Source organism: Brassica napus, chromosome A9 (assembly GCF_020379485.1).
Source record: "Brassica napus cultivar Da-Ae chromosome A9, Da-Ae, whole genome shotgun sequence".
NCBI lineage: Eukaryota > Viridiplantae > Streptophyta > Magnoliopsida > Brassicales > Brassicaceae > Brassica > Brassica napus.
Window position 1 is genome coordinate 33,802,311 of NC_063442.1, and position 12,105 is coordinate 33,814,415.

Genomic DNA, 12,105 nt, shown 5'->3' on the forward strand with positions numbered 1-12,105 from the left:
CGAGAGAATCAAGAGACCCGCGGTGACCGGATCTATGGACCAGCCACCGAGAGAATCAAGAGTCGTAATTTATCTTTGATCCTATACGTTATTACTGTTTTTCAAAACCCTTCGTATTTCAACGGAAACAAGACCATTCAACACGTATGGTAGCATGCCACTGCCATGCATATAAACTTCCAAACAAGTATATTTATACATTATTAGTCGTCGTCTTACATCACCCAAACATCATACTATTGTCTTGCATCAATTATTTCTAGCTCTTCTTAATTAATCTATATGGTCGCTTTCGGTTGATATTAATTGGCTTTGCATGCTAAAACATCGGGGGACCAACATTTTTGTGGTAGGCTGGACATTTAGTCAGGATTTTTTCTTTCTTGTCTAGAAAAAGATAGTCATTCACGCTCCATCATGAGTTCTGATTCATGCTTTTTCATTGACTTGTCTTTGATTCTGTTTCTCGAACTCTCCAATCAGATGATCGTGTCGGAGCGATAACGATGCTTCCAAACTTTACAACAACTAGTTGTAAATTCTTATCAAATCAAACGGTCTCAGTCTTTACATTTATGATGATCTCGATCTCAATATTAACCACGTGGAGTAAATTGATTCACAAACCTGAAAAAGGACCCTACCTGAAGACATTAATTAATTGAAACTACATTCATGTGTACATGTAAACAACTAAGAGAATACTATCACAAACATTAGAAGTTAAGTGAAAATATCCTACAAATACTACTCCCAACATAGAAGATTGGACGTTGAATGATAACATGGATACTAGTTATATCCTAGCTAGCATGTCAAATATTTGTGGGATTTTTGCAAAATTGACCTATAACTTAAAGTCAAACACAAAACTAACCTCCTTTTTTTTTGAAAATTGGTTTTGCCCTATTCACCCCACAAGTTCATATAATTTACGAAAATGCCATCCATTTTTTTTTAATTTTTTTTTTCGAAAATGACATTTTTACTCTCTCACCCTCATCATCTTCAAGTAATTACAAGATTGCCATTGTCATCAATACCACAACCACCATGAACAACCAATTTGAAGCTCTTAATGCTCCTAAAATCGATTTACCCTTCTTCTTTTTCCATTCTTGTGACCTAAACACAACATATCTCTCACTTTCTCTCCACAATGAGCTAAAAAAACTCAAGATTTTGATTCTAAAATTTTTATGGTTCATAGAGTCATAGAAGCTAACGATTATGGGTGGGTGACTTCCGTTTGTGATTCTGTGTGCTTGGAGAAGCCTTATGTATGCTAAGGAACTTATCTCACTAATTTAAGGTATGACATCGAGTTTTTTTCCAGATCTGTTCGTCAGACGACTTACTTGGGAAGTCGTCTGGCTGTAGACGACTTACCTTTCAGTCGTCTGGCTGTAGACGACTTACCTGGAAGTCGTCTGGTCAACGCAGAGGTTATTTTTGCAATTGACTTTGAAATCTGTAACCTGAGACGACTGAAAGTTAAGTCGTCTACTATTGTTTGGTTTCAAAAAAAATTCCAAAGAACCTAGACGACTTACATTTCAGTCGTCATAGGTTAGTTTTGTATTTGACTGGATAATTTCAGAAGTTTGACTTCCCCAGACGACTTACATTTCAGTCGTCTGGCGAAAATTAAAATAATAATATTTTTTTTAAAGTAAACGACTTACAATTAAGTAGTCATAGGTTAGTTTTGCAATTGAAAAAAAAAACTTCAAGATTTAATTATACACAGACGACTTATAATTCAGTCGTCCACCAGACGACTTAATTGTAAGTCGTCCAGGATTTTTTTCCGAGATTCTGGTCAAACCTCGTAAATCCTGGACGACTTACATTTCAGTCGTCTCGTGGACGACTGAATTATAAGTCGTCTGTATATAATTAAATCTTGAAGTTTTTTTTTTCAATTGCAAAACTAACCTATGACTACTTAATTGTAAGTCGTTTACTTTAAAAAAAATATTATTATTTTAATTTTCGCCAGACGACTGAAATGTAAGTCGTCTGGGGAAGTCAAACTTCTGAAATTATCCAGTCAAATACAAAACTAACCTATGACGACTGAAATGTAAGTCGTCTAGGTTCTTTGGAATTTTTTTTGAAACCAAACAATAGTAGACGACTTAACTTTCAGTCGTCTCAGGTTACAGATTTCAAAGTCAATTGCAAAAATAACCTCTGCGTTGACCAGACGACATATAGTTTAGTCGTCTAGACAACTTAGATTGAAGTCGTCCGCGTCTTCTCCACTAGTTTTTAAGTCTTCTACGTTAGTTTATGAATAACTTGTATTTTTAAGAGTGATAAGTAACTTCAAGATATGTAAAACTCATATTTACAAAATATGTTCTCTCCCTTAGTTTTACTAAATTTGACTAAGTTTTTCAATGCAAACTTATAAAAAATATGATATGCTTTGACTAGTTACTATTGTTTGTTTCCATCTCTTACCAACATTCTTGTTTATTAAGATGAGAAAAAGGCCATTGGAGTTTATTATTGCATATGAGAGATCCAAAGATAAGAAAAATGCTACTGAAGTCTATTATTTCATTGATTTGTAAATGTGTAAACACATTGTTAGCACATTTAATACATCTTGGAAAACATTATTACTGATTTTACAAAAAATTCACAACTAAAAGAGTATACATGCAATTCATAAAACAGATCACAAACAAAACTATTATAGATCATTCATCTACAAAGACAAGCTTGGATTCCACTTGAGTAGACAAGACCAGACAACTTTTAAGAAGTTCAGACGACTTCTAAGAAGTCCAGACGACTTCCAGGAAGTTCAGACGACTTTGCCAGAAGACTTTTAGGAAGTTCAGACGACTTCCAGACGACTTTACAGGAAGTCCAGACGACTTTACAGGAAGTCCAGACGACTTTTAGGAAGTCCAGACGACTTCCAGACGACTTCCAGATGACTTCCAGACGACTAACAAGTAAGTCGTCCCAGAAGTTTTCCAGATCTGAAAAACCTGCATATTAAATCCAGATCTGAAAAACCTGCATATTCAAAAACGTTCAAATGGCTTAAAAACAGAAAAAAATGAGTGGAAGATTATATAAATCTACCTTTACAGAACACACAAAATACATATCTAAAAATAATAGATCTACCTTTAAATTAGTGGAAGATGAGTACCAAATAATTAAAAACCTGCAAAAAAAAAAATAGATTAGTAACAAAGACATGAGACAAAATTGAAAAATTTATATAAAGTTTGGTGTTTTCAAGTCAAAGAGATTAGAGTGGGTTTGGAGAGTTTTAGTTTGGGAAAAAAGTAAGAACTTTATACAACAAGAAGTTACCAAATGAAGAAAAATCAGACATAAGAACTTACCAAAACGCTCAGAAAAATCCAGACGACTTCCTAGAAGTCCAGACGACTTCCTGGAAGTCCAGACGACTTCCTGGAAGTCCAGACGACTTCCTGGAAGTCCAGACGACTTCCTGGAAGTCCAGACGACTTCCTGGAAGTCCAGACGACTTCCAGGAAGTCCAGACGACTTCCTGGAAGTCCAGACGACTTTGTCAGAAGACTTCCAGATGACTTCCAGACGACTTCCAGACGACTAACAGGTAAGTCGTCCCAGAAGTCTTCCAGATCTGAAAAACCTGCACATCAAATTCAGATCTGAAAAACCTGCATATTCAAAAACGTTCAAATGACTTAAAAATAGAGAAAATGAGTGGAAGATTAGATAAATCTACATTTATAGAACACACAAAAATACATATCTAAAATTAATAGATCTACCTCTAAATTAGTGGAAGATGAGTACCATTTGATTAAAAACCTGCAAAAGAGATAGATTAGTAAGAAATACATGAGACAAAACTGAAAAATTCATATAAAGTTTGGTGTTTTCAAGTCAAAGAGATTAGAGAGAGGTTGGAGAGTTTTAGAATGATGAACATTACATTTTTGTTGCAGCCATTTGAGAGGAGGAGAGAGAATGTGTAAATTTTTCTTTATATAGGGAGACAAAAAATCCAATTAGATTAAATATTTTTGACTCAGACGACTTCCTGGACGACTTACATTTCAGTCGTCTGGTGAAGAAATTAAAACAGACGACTTACATGTAAGTCGTCCAGAAGAGTTTAATATTTTTAGCGGGAAATTAAATATTTTTAGCGGGAAACTAAAATAGAAGACTTTCCAGACGACTTACAAGTAAGTCGTCTGGACGACTGAAATATACGTCGTCCGGGTAAATTATTTAACAGACGACTGAAATATAAGTCGTCCACACCCTAAACATAACCCCTAAACTTAATTATCTAATTAAACACTTCATAAAACCAAATCAAACTTGAAAAGTGTTTACTATACACAGAAATAAACACATAGGTGAAAACTAATTTTTGAAAAAAACATTTTAGTTTTCCAAAATCTAACCCTAACAATACATACAATACTACAACATATGTTTGCCAAACTCCTAAACCAAAGTATTTCATGATTCACTACTTCCACTCATATATCTTCAAAACAAATCAATTTTATCATATCTTAATTTATATCAGTTAAAACTGTTTATAATTACTTGATTTTTATTTTTTACGCATCAAAATATTTTTTTACAAGATTTATAAATTATTTTTAAAATAAACTGGTACCAGACGACTTACACTTCAGTCGTCCAGACGACTTACACTTCAGTCGTCCAGACGACTTATACTTCAGTCGTCCAGACGACTTCCAACATCTCAGACGACTCAGACGATTTACTGGGGCTATATTCGTAAAAATGGCTTCTGTTTTTTTGTTTGGTCACAAGGGGCTGAGCTGTAATTTCACTAGGCTTTTAGGTTAGTTTTGCATTTGATTCAAGTTTGGGTATAGGTTTGGAATTAAAATCAAGTTGTGGGTTAGTTTTGGCAAAAACCCCAATATTTGTTTACTAAATATTTATAAGTTATATAGTTTAACTATTTAATTATTATTTATTTGATAATTTATTTTTATTTTTTCTGGTTATAAATTTTTTACTAATTCAATTATTTTTTGGACATCTAAGCTTGTTTTTATTCATCTCAACTAAACCATAAACGTTTCATGATTTTAAATAGGTTAAAATCCGATTAACTTTATTTGTTGTATTTAATTAATTCAATTGGCTTTTATTCATAATATATTATTGCAATTTTATGCATAATTTGATATATATATATATATATATATATTATTTTAGGAAACAAAATATGAAAGTGTTGTAAGTTTGGAGTTGCATAATCAAACATAATCCTTAATCTATTGAAAGTTTATGCATGTATAAAAATATTTATGACCAAACTAAATCGTAATAATTTGTTAATATATTATTTTTATTTGTTTATAAGTTTTGGAGCAATTTGTAATTTACATGCATAAAATAAATAGAAGACTGATATAAAAATAAGCCTCTAATTTTGAGTATAAGTGAATCATATTGATTCACTTACTCATTTTTTGGGTATATTAAAATTGTACTATTCATATAAAATGAACAATAACTATTTTTCTTCTAATTAGATTAAAACTGATTAATTTTTGTTGTATTGATTTTAATTTTAAGTTTTAGATATGAAAATATATTATTTTATTTTTAAAACAAATACCTTTTTTTTGTCAACTATATTTTATGTATATAATATATATATATATATATACATTTCTTATAGATATTTCCTTTTTTATTGATGGTGCTTTATGAAAATATGAAAAAGTAAAATAAAAATCGTTATATATATAAATTTATATTATTTTATATTTTCTTCTTATTTTTATGTGGCTTTGTAAAAAAACCTAATTAAAAGAAAAGGAAAATTACAATGAAAAGCCAATTAAATTTTAATTAGCAAAAAGAAAATTCTAATAATTCTAATAATATCAATTATATATAATTAGTTCATTAATTAACGTGAGCGCGATACGTAAGAAATTGATTTTTCAAATAATATTATAGAGATAAAATCTGAAACATTTAATGTCTTCTTTAGTTTAAATTATTGATCAACATTTTTAAAAATGTAACTATTTTAATCGTAGATAACTTGTGGGCATAAAAAAGGGAAATGGTCAAATGACGAGCATGAATAACAAGTAGCAGTGTGCAATTAATCGAGAGGGAACATACTAGAACAACTGGAAGTCAAATCGTGTAGCTCATGTCTTGTATCAAAGGCTAATGCATTCCACTTGATCCATGCATTCTTTTGATAGACCATTAAAATTAATGGTAAGAACCTTGTAGAAAGAGACAAAGAGTTTAGTGATTTTCGCCTATAGATATTTTTTTTAGTTCATTTTTAAATCATCTCAAAACATACTAGTAGTTGAAGAAAAAAATTGAACAAAGAAAAAGGCTTAAACTCATACTCAAAAATCAAGCTTTCGACTTCAACTCAAGAAGCCGTTTAAGGAACTTCATCTGCTTTGCCAGACAGAAGTAATCCAGTAATCTTTACTTTTAATCTAGTATATGATTAATTCAATAGTTCAAAGTTTTTCTTTTTTGTTAAAAAAAAAGTTCACAAGTTTGAAGTCTTAAAGAAGTTATGTTTTCACCCATTGACACCGAACCTAACCGTACAAACTTGCTAACCACTTTATTACGTGCGAGTAAATTCTGAAACAATAACACTGCTCGAAGTGTTTTGAAATGTAACTATAAGTTGGTAGTGATGTTCATACCTATAAATTCAAACTTCAATTAATTGAATAGCTAATCAATTTAAAGAAGCTGGCAACTGCAAAATTGGCTCTAAGATTTGTGGAACTTAAAACAATTCTAAGGATAAGCTATTATAAATATATTATTTTAATTATTTAAAAGTTACATATTAATCATTTATAATTTTGAGAACGAGTAAAAACATTCTCAACTGGTTACAAATGGCATAAAAAAAGCTCATAAGAAGGGCATCTCCAACCCTATTCCATTTTTGACTTCAAACTCAATTTTGGAGTAAAATCTTCTCCAGCCCCACTCCATATTCAACTCCAAAATGGAGTAATGGCTAGGGTTACTCCATTTATGAAGTAATCTTACCCATTACTCCATTTTGGAGTTGAACTTTTTCTATTTAGGGCATCTCCAACCCCACTCCATATTTTACTCCAAAATTGAGAAAATAGAGTGGGAAATGGAGTAATGAACAAAAAATAAAAGGATTACTCCATTTATAGAGTAATGCTTTTATTTTTTGTTCATCACTCCATTTCCCACTCCATATTTTCCATTTTGGAGTAAAATATGGAGTGGGGTTGGAGATGCTCTTATAAAATTGTCCTTTTAATCTTTAATGGTTTTATTTCATACCTAAAATAATATAATAACATGAAAAAATATAATACTCCGTAAAATATTATTTAATAGTTTACATAAAATATGCATAAACTCATAAAAGTCAAAATTAAGAATAAATAATGTAAAATAAATATAATATAATATAAATAAGTGATTTAATAATTCGATAAATTATTTTCGAAACTACCAAAAATCGGTGAAGTATTATTCAAACGGAATAGATGAGTTTTTGAAACTTGTGGGTCAAATTTTTTGATAATATTTGTACTTGTTGAACTTGATATATGCACAAACAATGGGACCCAATCCATAATTCAAATTACAAAACAAAATTTTGTTTTTTCTTTATGTTTTTTAATGCATATAAATATTTTTGAATTAGAATAATTACATATGATAAAAACTGCACGAATTGAAAATGGAAGATAATCTCTAGTTGTATTTTAATGATAAATATTTAATTTTAATAAAATATATTATTATGAAAATTTTGTAAACATAAAATAGTTGGATTAATTGTTAATTTTTTATAAGTTGAAGGTACTACTAACAATTATTAACTAAATAAAAAAAGGAATATTCTTTTTTGGAGTAAAAAAATGGAGTAATACATTAGAGTAAAACTCAACTCCATTTTGGAGTTACACCATTTTAGAGTAAAATTTGGAGTAATACATTGGAGATGCTCGAAGCCGTAAAAGATGTGAGGTTAAAAATTCTCGTATATAAATATGTTCTCCTTTTGCAAACTCCTTCAAAATGCTCACTAGATTTGATAAGAGAATATAGTAGGAAACTTTCAAAACAGCTTTTCATATTAAAAAACATATTTTATTCAGCTTTTTGGAAGAATACTAATGTTGGAGTGACATGATAATAATTTACATTCCTGCTTTGCTTTGCTTTACACCAAACCAAACGGACTTTTCACAATCGTTCGGCGCCGCCACGTGGCGACAATACCTTTCGTCGATCTTAGCTTGCCCACGTCACCTTTTTCCGCTCTTTATTTAATTTAATTTATTATTAATTAGTCATTAATATCTTCCCCTCACACTTTCTCCGTTTCCCACCTCTGCTCCAAATATTTTCCGAGAAAATTCACAGAGAGAGAGAGAGAAACGGAAAATATATACTTTCACCAAATCAAAAAGTATTCTCGTGTATACATACGCGTATAGCCGATTGCGTTTTCTCGTGATACACCTTTACGAAAGATTGTGTTAGTTAGGTCAACTATTAGGCATGGGCTCGTCCTTGTCGAATCTCAACGACGGCGCGACGAATGATTCCTCCACGGGGCCTAGCCTCGGCGATATTCCGGAAAGCTGCATCGCCGCCGTGTTCATGAACCTGACTCCCCCGGAGATTTGCAACCTCGCCGGTCTTAACCGTTCGTTTCGCGGCGCGGCTTCGTCGGATTTCGTCTGGGAGAAGAAGCTCCCGCCGAATTACCAGGATCTGCTCGATTTGCTGCCGCCGGAGAGGGTTCTTGGTCTCTCCAAGAAGGATATCTTCGCTGTGCTCTCTCGTCCCATCCCCTTCGACGATGATAACAAGGTATTTGCATTTTTTGGAGTTTTGAAATTGAAATTGGAATTGGGGATTAGGGTTTCAATGTGATGATTGTGAATTGACAGGAGCTGTGGATTGATAGAGTTACGGGACGGGTTTGTATGGCGGTTTCTGCGAGGGGAATGGCTATAACTGGGATTGAAGATCGGAGATATTGGAATTGGATTCCGACCAATGAGTCCAGGTATCACGATGTCAAAGATCATAGCTTTAGTTCGGTTTGTGATGTTGTCATTTGATTAGCTCGCCATAAAGATTCCACCTTTGCTCGAAAATGTATCTGTTTGTTTTATGTTTGTGGTTGTGGGAGTAACAATCTTTTTTTTTGAATCTCAGGTTCCATGTTGTAGCCTACTTACAGCAGATTTGGTGGTTTGAAGTTGATGGGACGGTGACATTCCATCTCCCACCTGGTATCTACTCTCTGTCATTCAGAATCCATCTAGGCGGATTTGGAAAAAAGTCTGGGAGACGTGTGTGCAACTACGAACACACGCACGGCTGGGATTTGAAGCCTGTAAGGTTTTCGCTTTCGACTTCTGATGGTCAAGAGGCATCATGTGAGTATTACTTGGATGATGTGAAGAGAGAGGAAGCTCACGGGCACCACAAGCGCGGTTTCTGGATCGATTATAAGGTTGGGGAGTTCGTAGTGACTGGATCAGAACCATCTACTGAGATCAAATGGTCCATGAAACAGATTGACTGCACTCACTCTAAAGGCGGGCTATGTGTTGATTCAGTCTTCATTAACCCAATTGGTGATTTGAAAGATTACAGAACGAAATCTTTTTGTGAAATAAGTTGAAGAAAGAAGATTCTTTTGAAGGTAACTTTCATTTTATTGTTGTGCATTTCATGGAGTTTTGAGTTTTGTTTTTTTTACTTCATACTCGTTTTTGTTACATAGTTTAGGCGAGAGGACTCTCTTTGTGCATTCACATGTTTATAAGTTTGGATGTATCCAACCAAAGTTAATCTACAATACGTTCTGTGTATGACCAGTTCTAATTATGTCTGTTTTGTGCTTTTCTTTTTTTAATCATATCCAATGACAGATGGTATAGGATATGATCGAATCATTTCAAGCTGTATTCCCTAAATATCCTAAAGAAGTATCCAAAAAATGTTCAATGTAGGTCCAAAAATACTATAAAAAGAATAGACAAAACAGAACAAGGACAGAGAAGCCAGAGTGTAATTCGGCTGAATTGGGAATGGCCAAAAACGCATCGACCATCATCTGTCCTAGCCGGACCTGAGAAGACGTGGTCAGATGCAAGCCGTCCGGTTCAAGAGGTAGGCCCTTTGCGTCAACACAATGCACGTTCTCAAGACCCGTCTCCAGTTGTGCTTTCCTTACCGCGTCAAGATATGGTCCTGCGCCTGTAGCAAGAGCCACCTTTTGTTGTTTATCGTCCATACCAGCAAAGAGACACAAAAAGATATTAGAAGAATGTAGAGTAGTATCAATCATATGTATATTCTAGTTTTATTTGGAAAATACCAAAAAGTCAAATTGAACCATTGCAGCTGGACTGGTACAATACAATTGCTACAGCCTGGTTTAGTACAATGAATAATCACTATACAAATACCAAAGATAGCTAAAAAGAAATGTTTAATAGAATAGTGGCATGCACTCAATAAATTAAATCCCTATTTCAACAAATTTTGTGATTAAAATGAAACATTGAAGCCACCATTTGTTTTCCCAACTAATTAAGTTTTTTCTTATCACAATGATTTCTCAATATTATCCTTCATCAACAAAAGTGTTATGACAAAAAGTGATTTTAAGTTCGACTTTCCACAACATTGTAGACTTTTGTGAAGTCTTATATTCTGCAATGTTCTGATGATAGCATTTTCAATGAAAATTCTTTAATTATATTTGAACATAATAATATAATAAAATATTAAAAGAGAGAAAAAGTGTGAGAATTTTTTTTCCTCAAATGACAGATTTTTGAGAATGAAAAATTTCATTAGATACCATGAAAAAAATATTTTTGGTAATTAAATATAATTACATAATCAAATTATATAAAAATAATATATTATACTTTTTTAGAATCTTAAACTTGAGAACCTCTCCTATAAGGTTGCTTCTTTACTTGCTCATGTAGACTAAGTGCAAACTTTCTCTTTTCTCTTTAAAATGCTCTCTTAACATGTATGACTCAAAAGTCAGAGACTTGATAGTTGATACCTTACATTTAAATAGAATAACACTTAAGAAAAACACTTTAGTGAAATGTACCTGGATAATAGGAAGATTTGGATGTTGTAAATCATTTCGTAGATCACTAAAAAACTGGACTAGTCTGTTTTTATATACTGAAGCATCCACCATATCCACCGTATCAGACTCACCCTGATACCACAAAACGGCCTCGTACGAGCCACCTCCACTAGCCAACATCGCAGCTTTAGCTCTCCTCACCGTTTCCTCGTACAAGAACTCACCCTTTTGCCATTGACTTAGTTTAGTCCCACCAATAGAGCACGGAACCAAACCAACATAACCAAAACGGTTAACCACCCGGTTAGCAAATGGCATCCCCGGTCCAACACCATTAGTCTTGTTAACGTCTATATCAGCGTGGAGTGGCTCGTTAGCTTCCTCCCACTCGAGCTTGGCTGTGAGACGGAGGATCGAAGGGTTTGATCTACATTCCCGTGGAATAACGCCGTCCCACACGGTGATGTTCTTGGCGGTGTCGTTATAAACGCCGCCCCGACCCGCCATGTTGCTTTGACCGGCTAATATGAAAATGCTGATGTTTCTTGGGATGGTTTGAGATTGGATTTGCAATGAAGATAGACCAAACATCATGATGAAGAGGAAGAAGATCATCTTGTTCTTTGTTTTTTTTTTAAGGAAATGGAGGTCGAGATCGAGATCCGAATAAGAGTGGGAGTAAGATGCAAGAGAGAATAATAATGTTGTTTTCTTCTTATTGTTTTGTATCTTTCTTCTTGTTTAATCAAAACTCTTCTTTTACACTCTTTTTTTCCTTTTCCACACAAAGAAGAATCATTTGTTTGATACCTTTTCATGCACAAGTTGAATTTTTAAAATGAAACTGGTTTTGTACTCGATACCTACACCTATAAAGATGACTTAAAACTTTGATTAATTAATAGCGTAGCATAACGGTAAAATCGTGACATATAATATACTATTCATAAGCGAAA

The 12,105-nt window shown here is 33.1% G+C and overlaps 2 protein-coding genes across 4 annotated transcripts; one reads left to right on the top strand and one right to left on the bottom strand.

Moving 5' to 3' along the window:
• The first annotated feature begins 8,363 nt into the window (after positions 1 to 8,363).
• LOC106367918 (F-box protein PP2-A15) lies at positions 8,364 to 10,431 on the top strand. 3 transcript variants are annotated; one of them, XM_022691100.2, is made up of 4 exons: positions 8,364 to 8,889; positions 8,970 to 9,088; positions 9,241 to 9,733; positions 9,963 to 10,431. In XM_022691100.2, the coding sequence occupies exons 1-3, from the start codon at positions 8,575 to 8,577 to the stop codon at positions 9,710 to 9,712; spliced, it is 906 nt and encodes a 301-aa protein (XP_022546821.1). In that variant the 5' UTR covers positions 8,364 to 8,574; the 3' UTR covers positions 9,713 to 9,733; positions 9,963 to 10,431. The 3 variants fall into 3 exon arrangements, with proteins under 3 accessions (XP_022546821.1, XP_013663240.1, XP_013663239.1); XM_013807786.3 differs by having other exon boundaries at positions 10,044 to 10,431; XM_013807785.3 differs by lacking the exon at positions 9,963 to 10,431 and having other exon boundaries at positions 8,365 to 8,889; positions 9,241 to 9,933.
• On the bottom strand, positions 9,976 to 11,966 carry LOC106367919 (probable carbohydrate esterase At4g34215). The gene is made up of 2 exons (XM_013807787.3): positions 11,168 to 11,966; positions 9,976 to 10,306 (listed from the first exon to the last, which is right to left on the bottom strand). Exons 1-2 carry the CDS (start codon positions 11,762 to 11,764, stop codon positions 10,055 to 10,057), a joined length of 849 nt encoding a protein of 282 aa, XP_013663241.1. The 5' UTR covers positions 11,765 to 11,966; the 3' UTR covers positions 9,976 to 10,054.
• Positions 11,967 to 12,105: the final 139 nt, after the last annotated feature.

Coding starts and splice junctions, on each gene's coding strand:
- LOC106367918 (XM_022691100.2), top strand. CDS start 8,575: ATGGGCTCGTCCTTGTCGAATCTCAACGACGGCGCGACGAATGATTCC. Junction 8,890..8,969: donor CCTTCGACGATGATAACAAG/GTATTTGCATTT, acceptor GTGAATTGACAG/GAGCTGTGGATTGATAGAGT. Junction 9,089..9,240: donor ATTCCGACCAATGAGTCCAG/GTATCACGATGT, acceptor TTTGAATCTCAG/GTTCCATGTTGTAGCCTACT.
- LOC106367919 (XM_013807787.3), bottom strand. CDS start 11,764: ATGATCTTCTTCCTCTTCATCATGATGTTTGGTCTATCTTCATTGCAA. Junction 10,307..11,167: donor CAAATCTTCCTATTATCCAG/GTACATTTCACT, acceptor AAACAACAAAAG/GTGGCTCTTGCTACAGGCGC.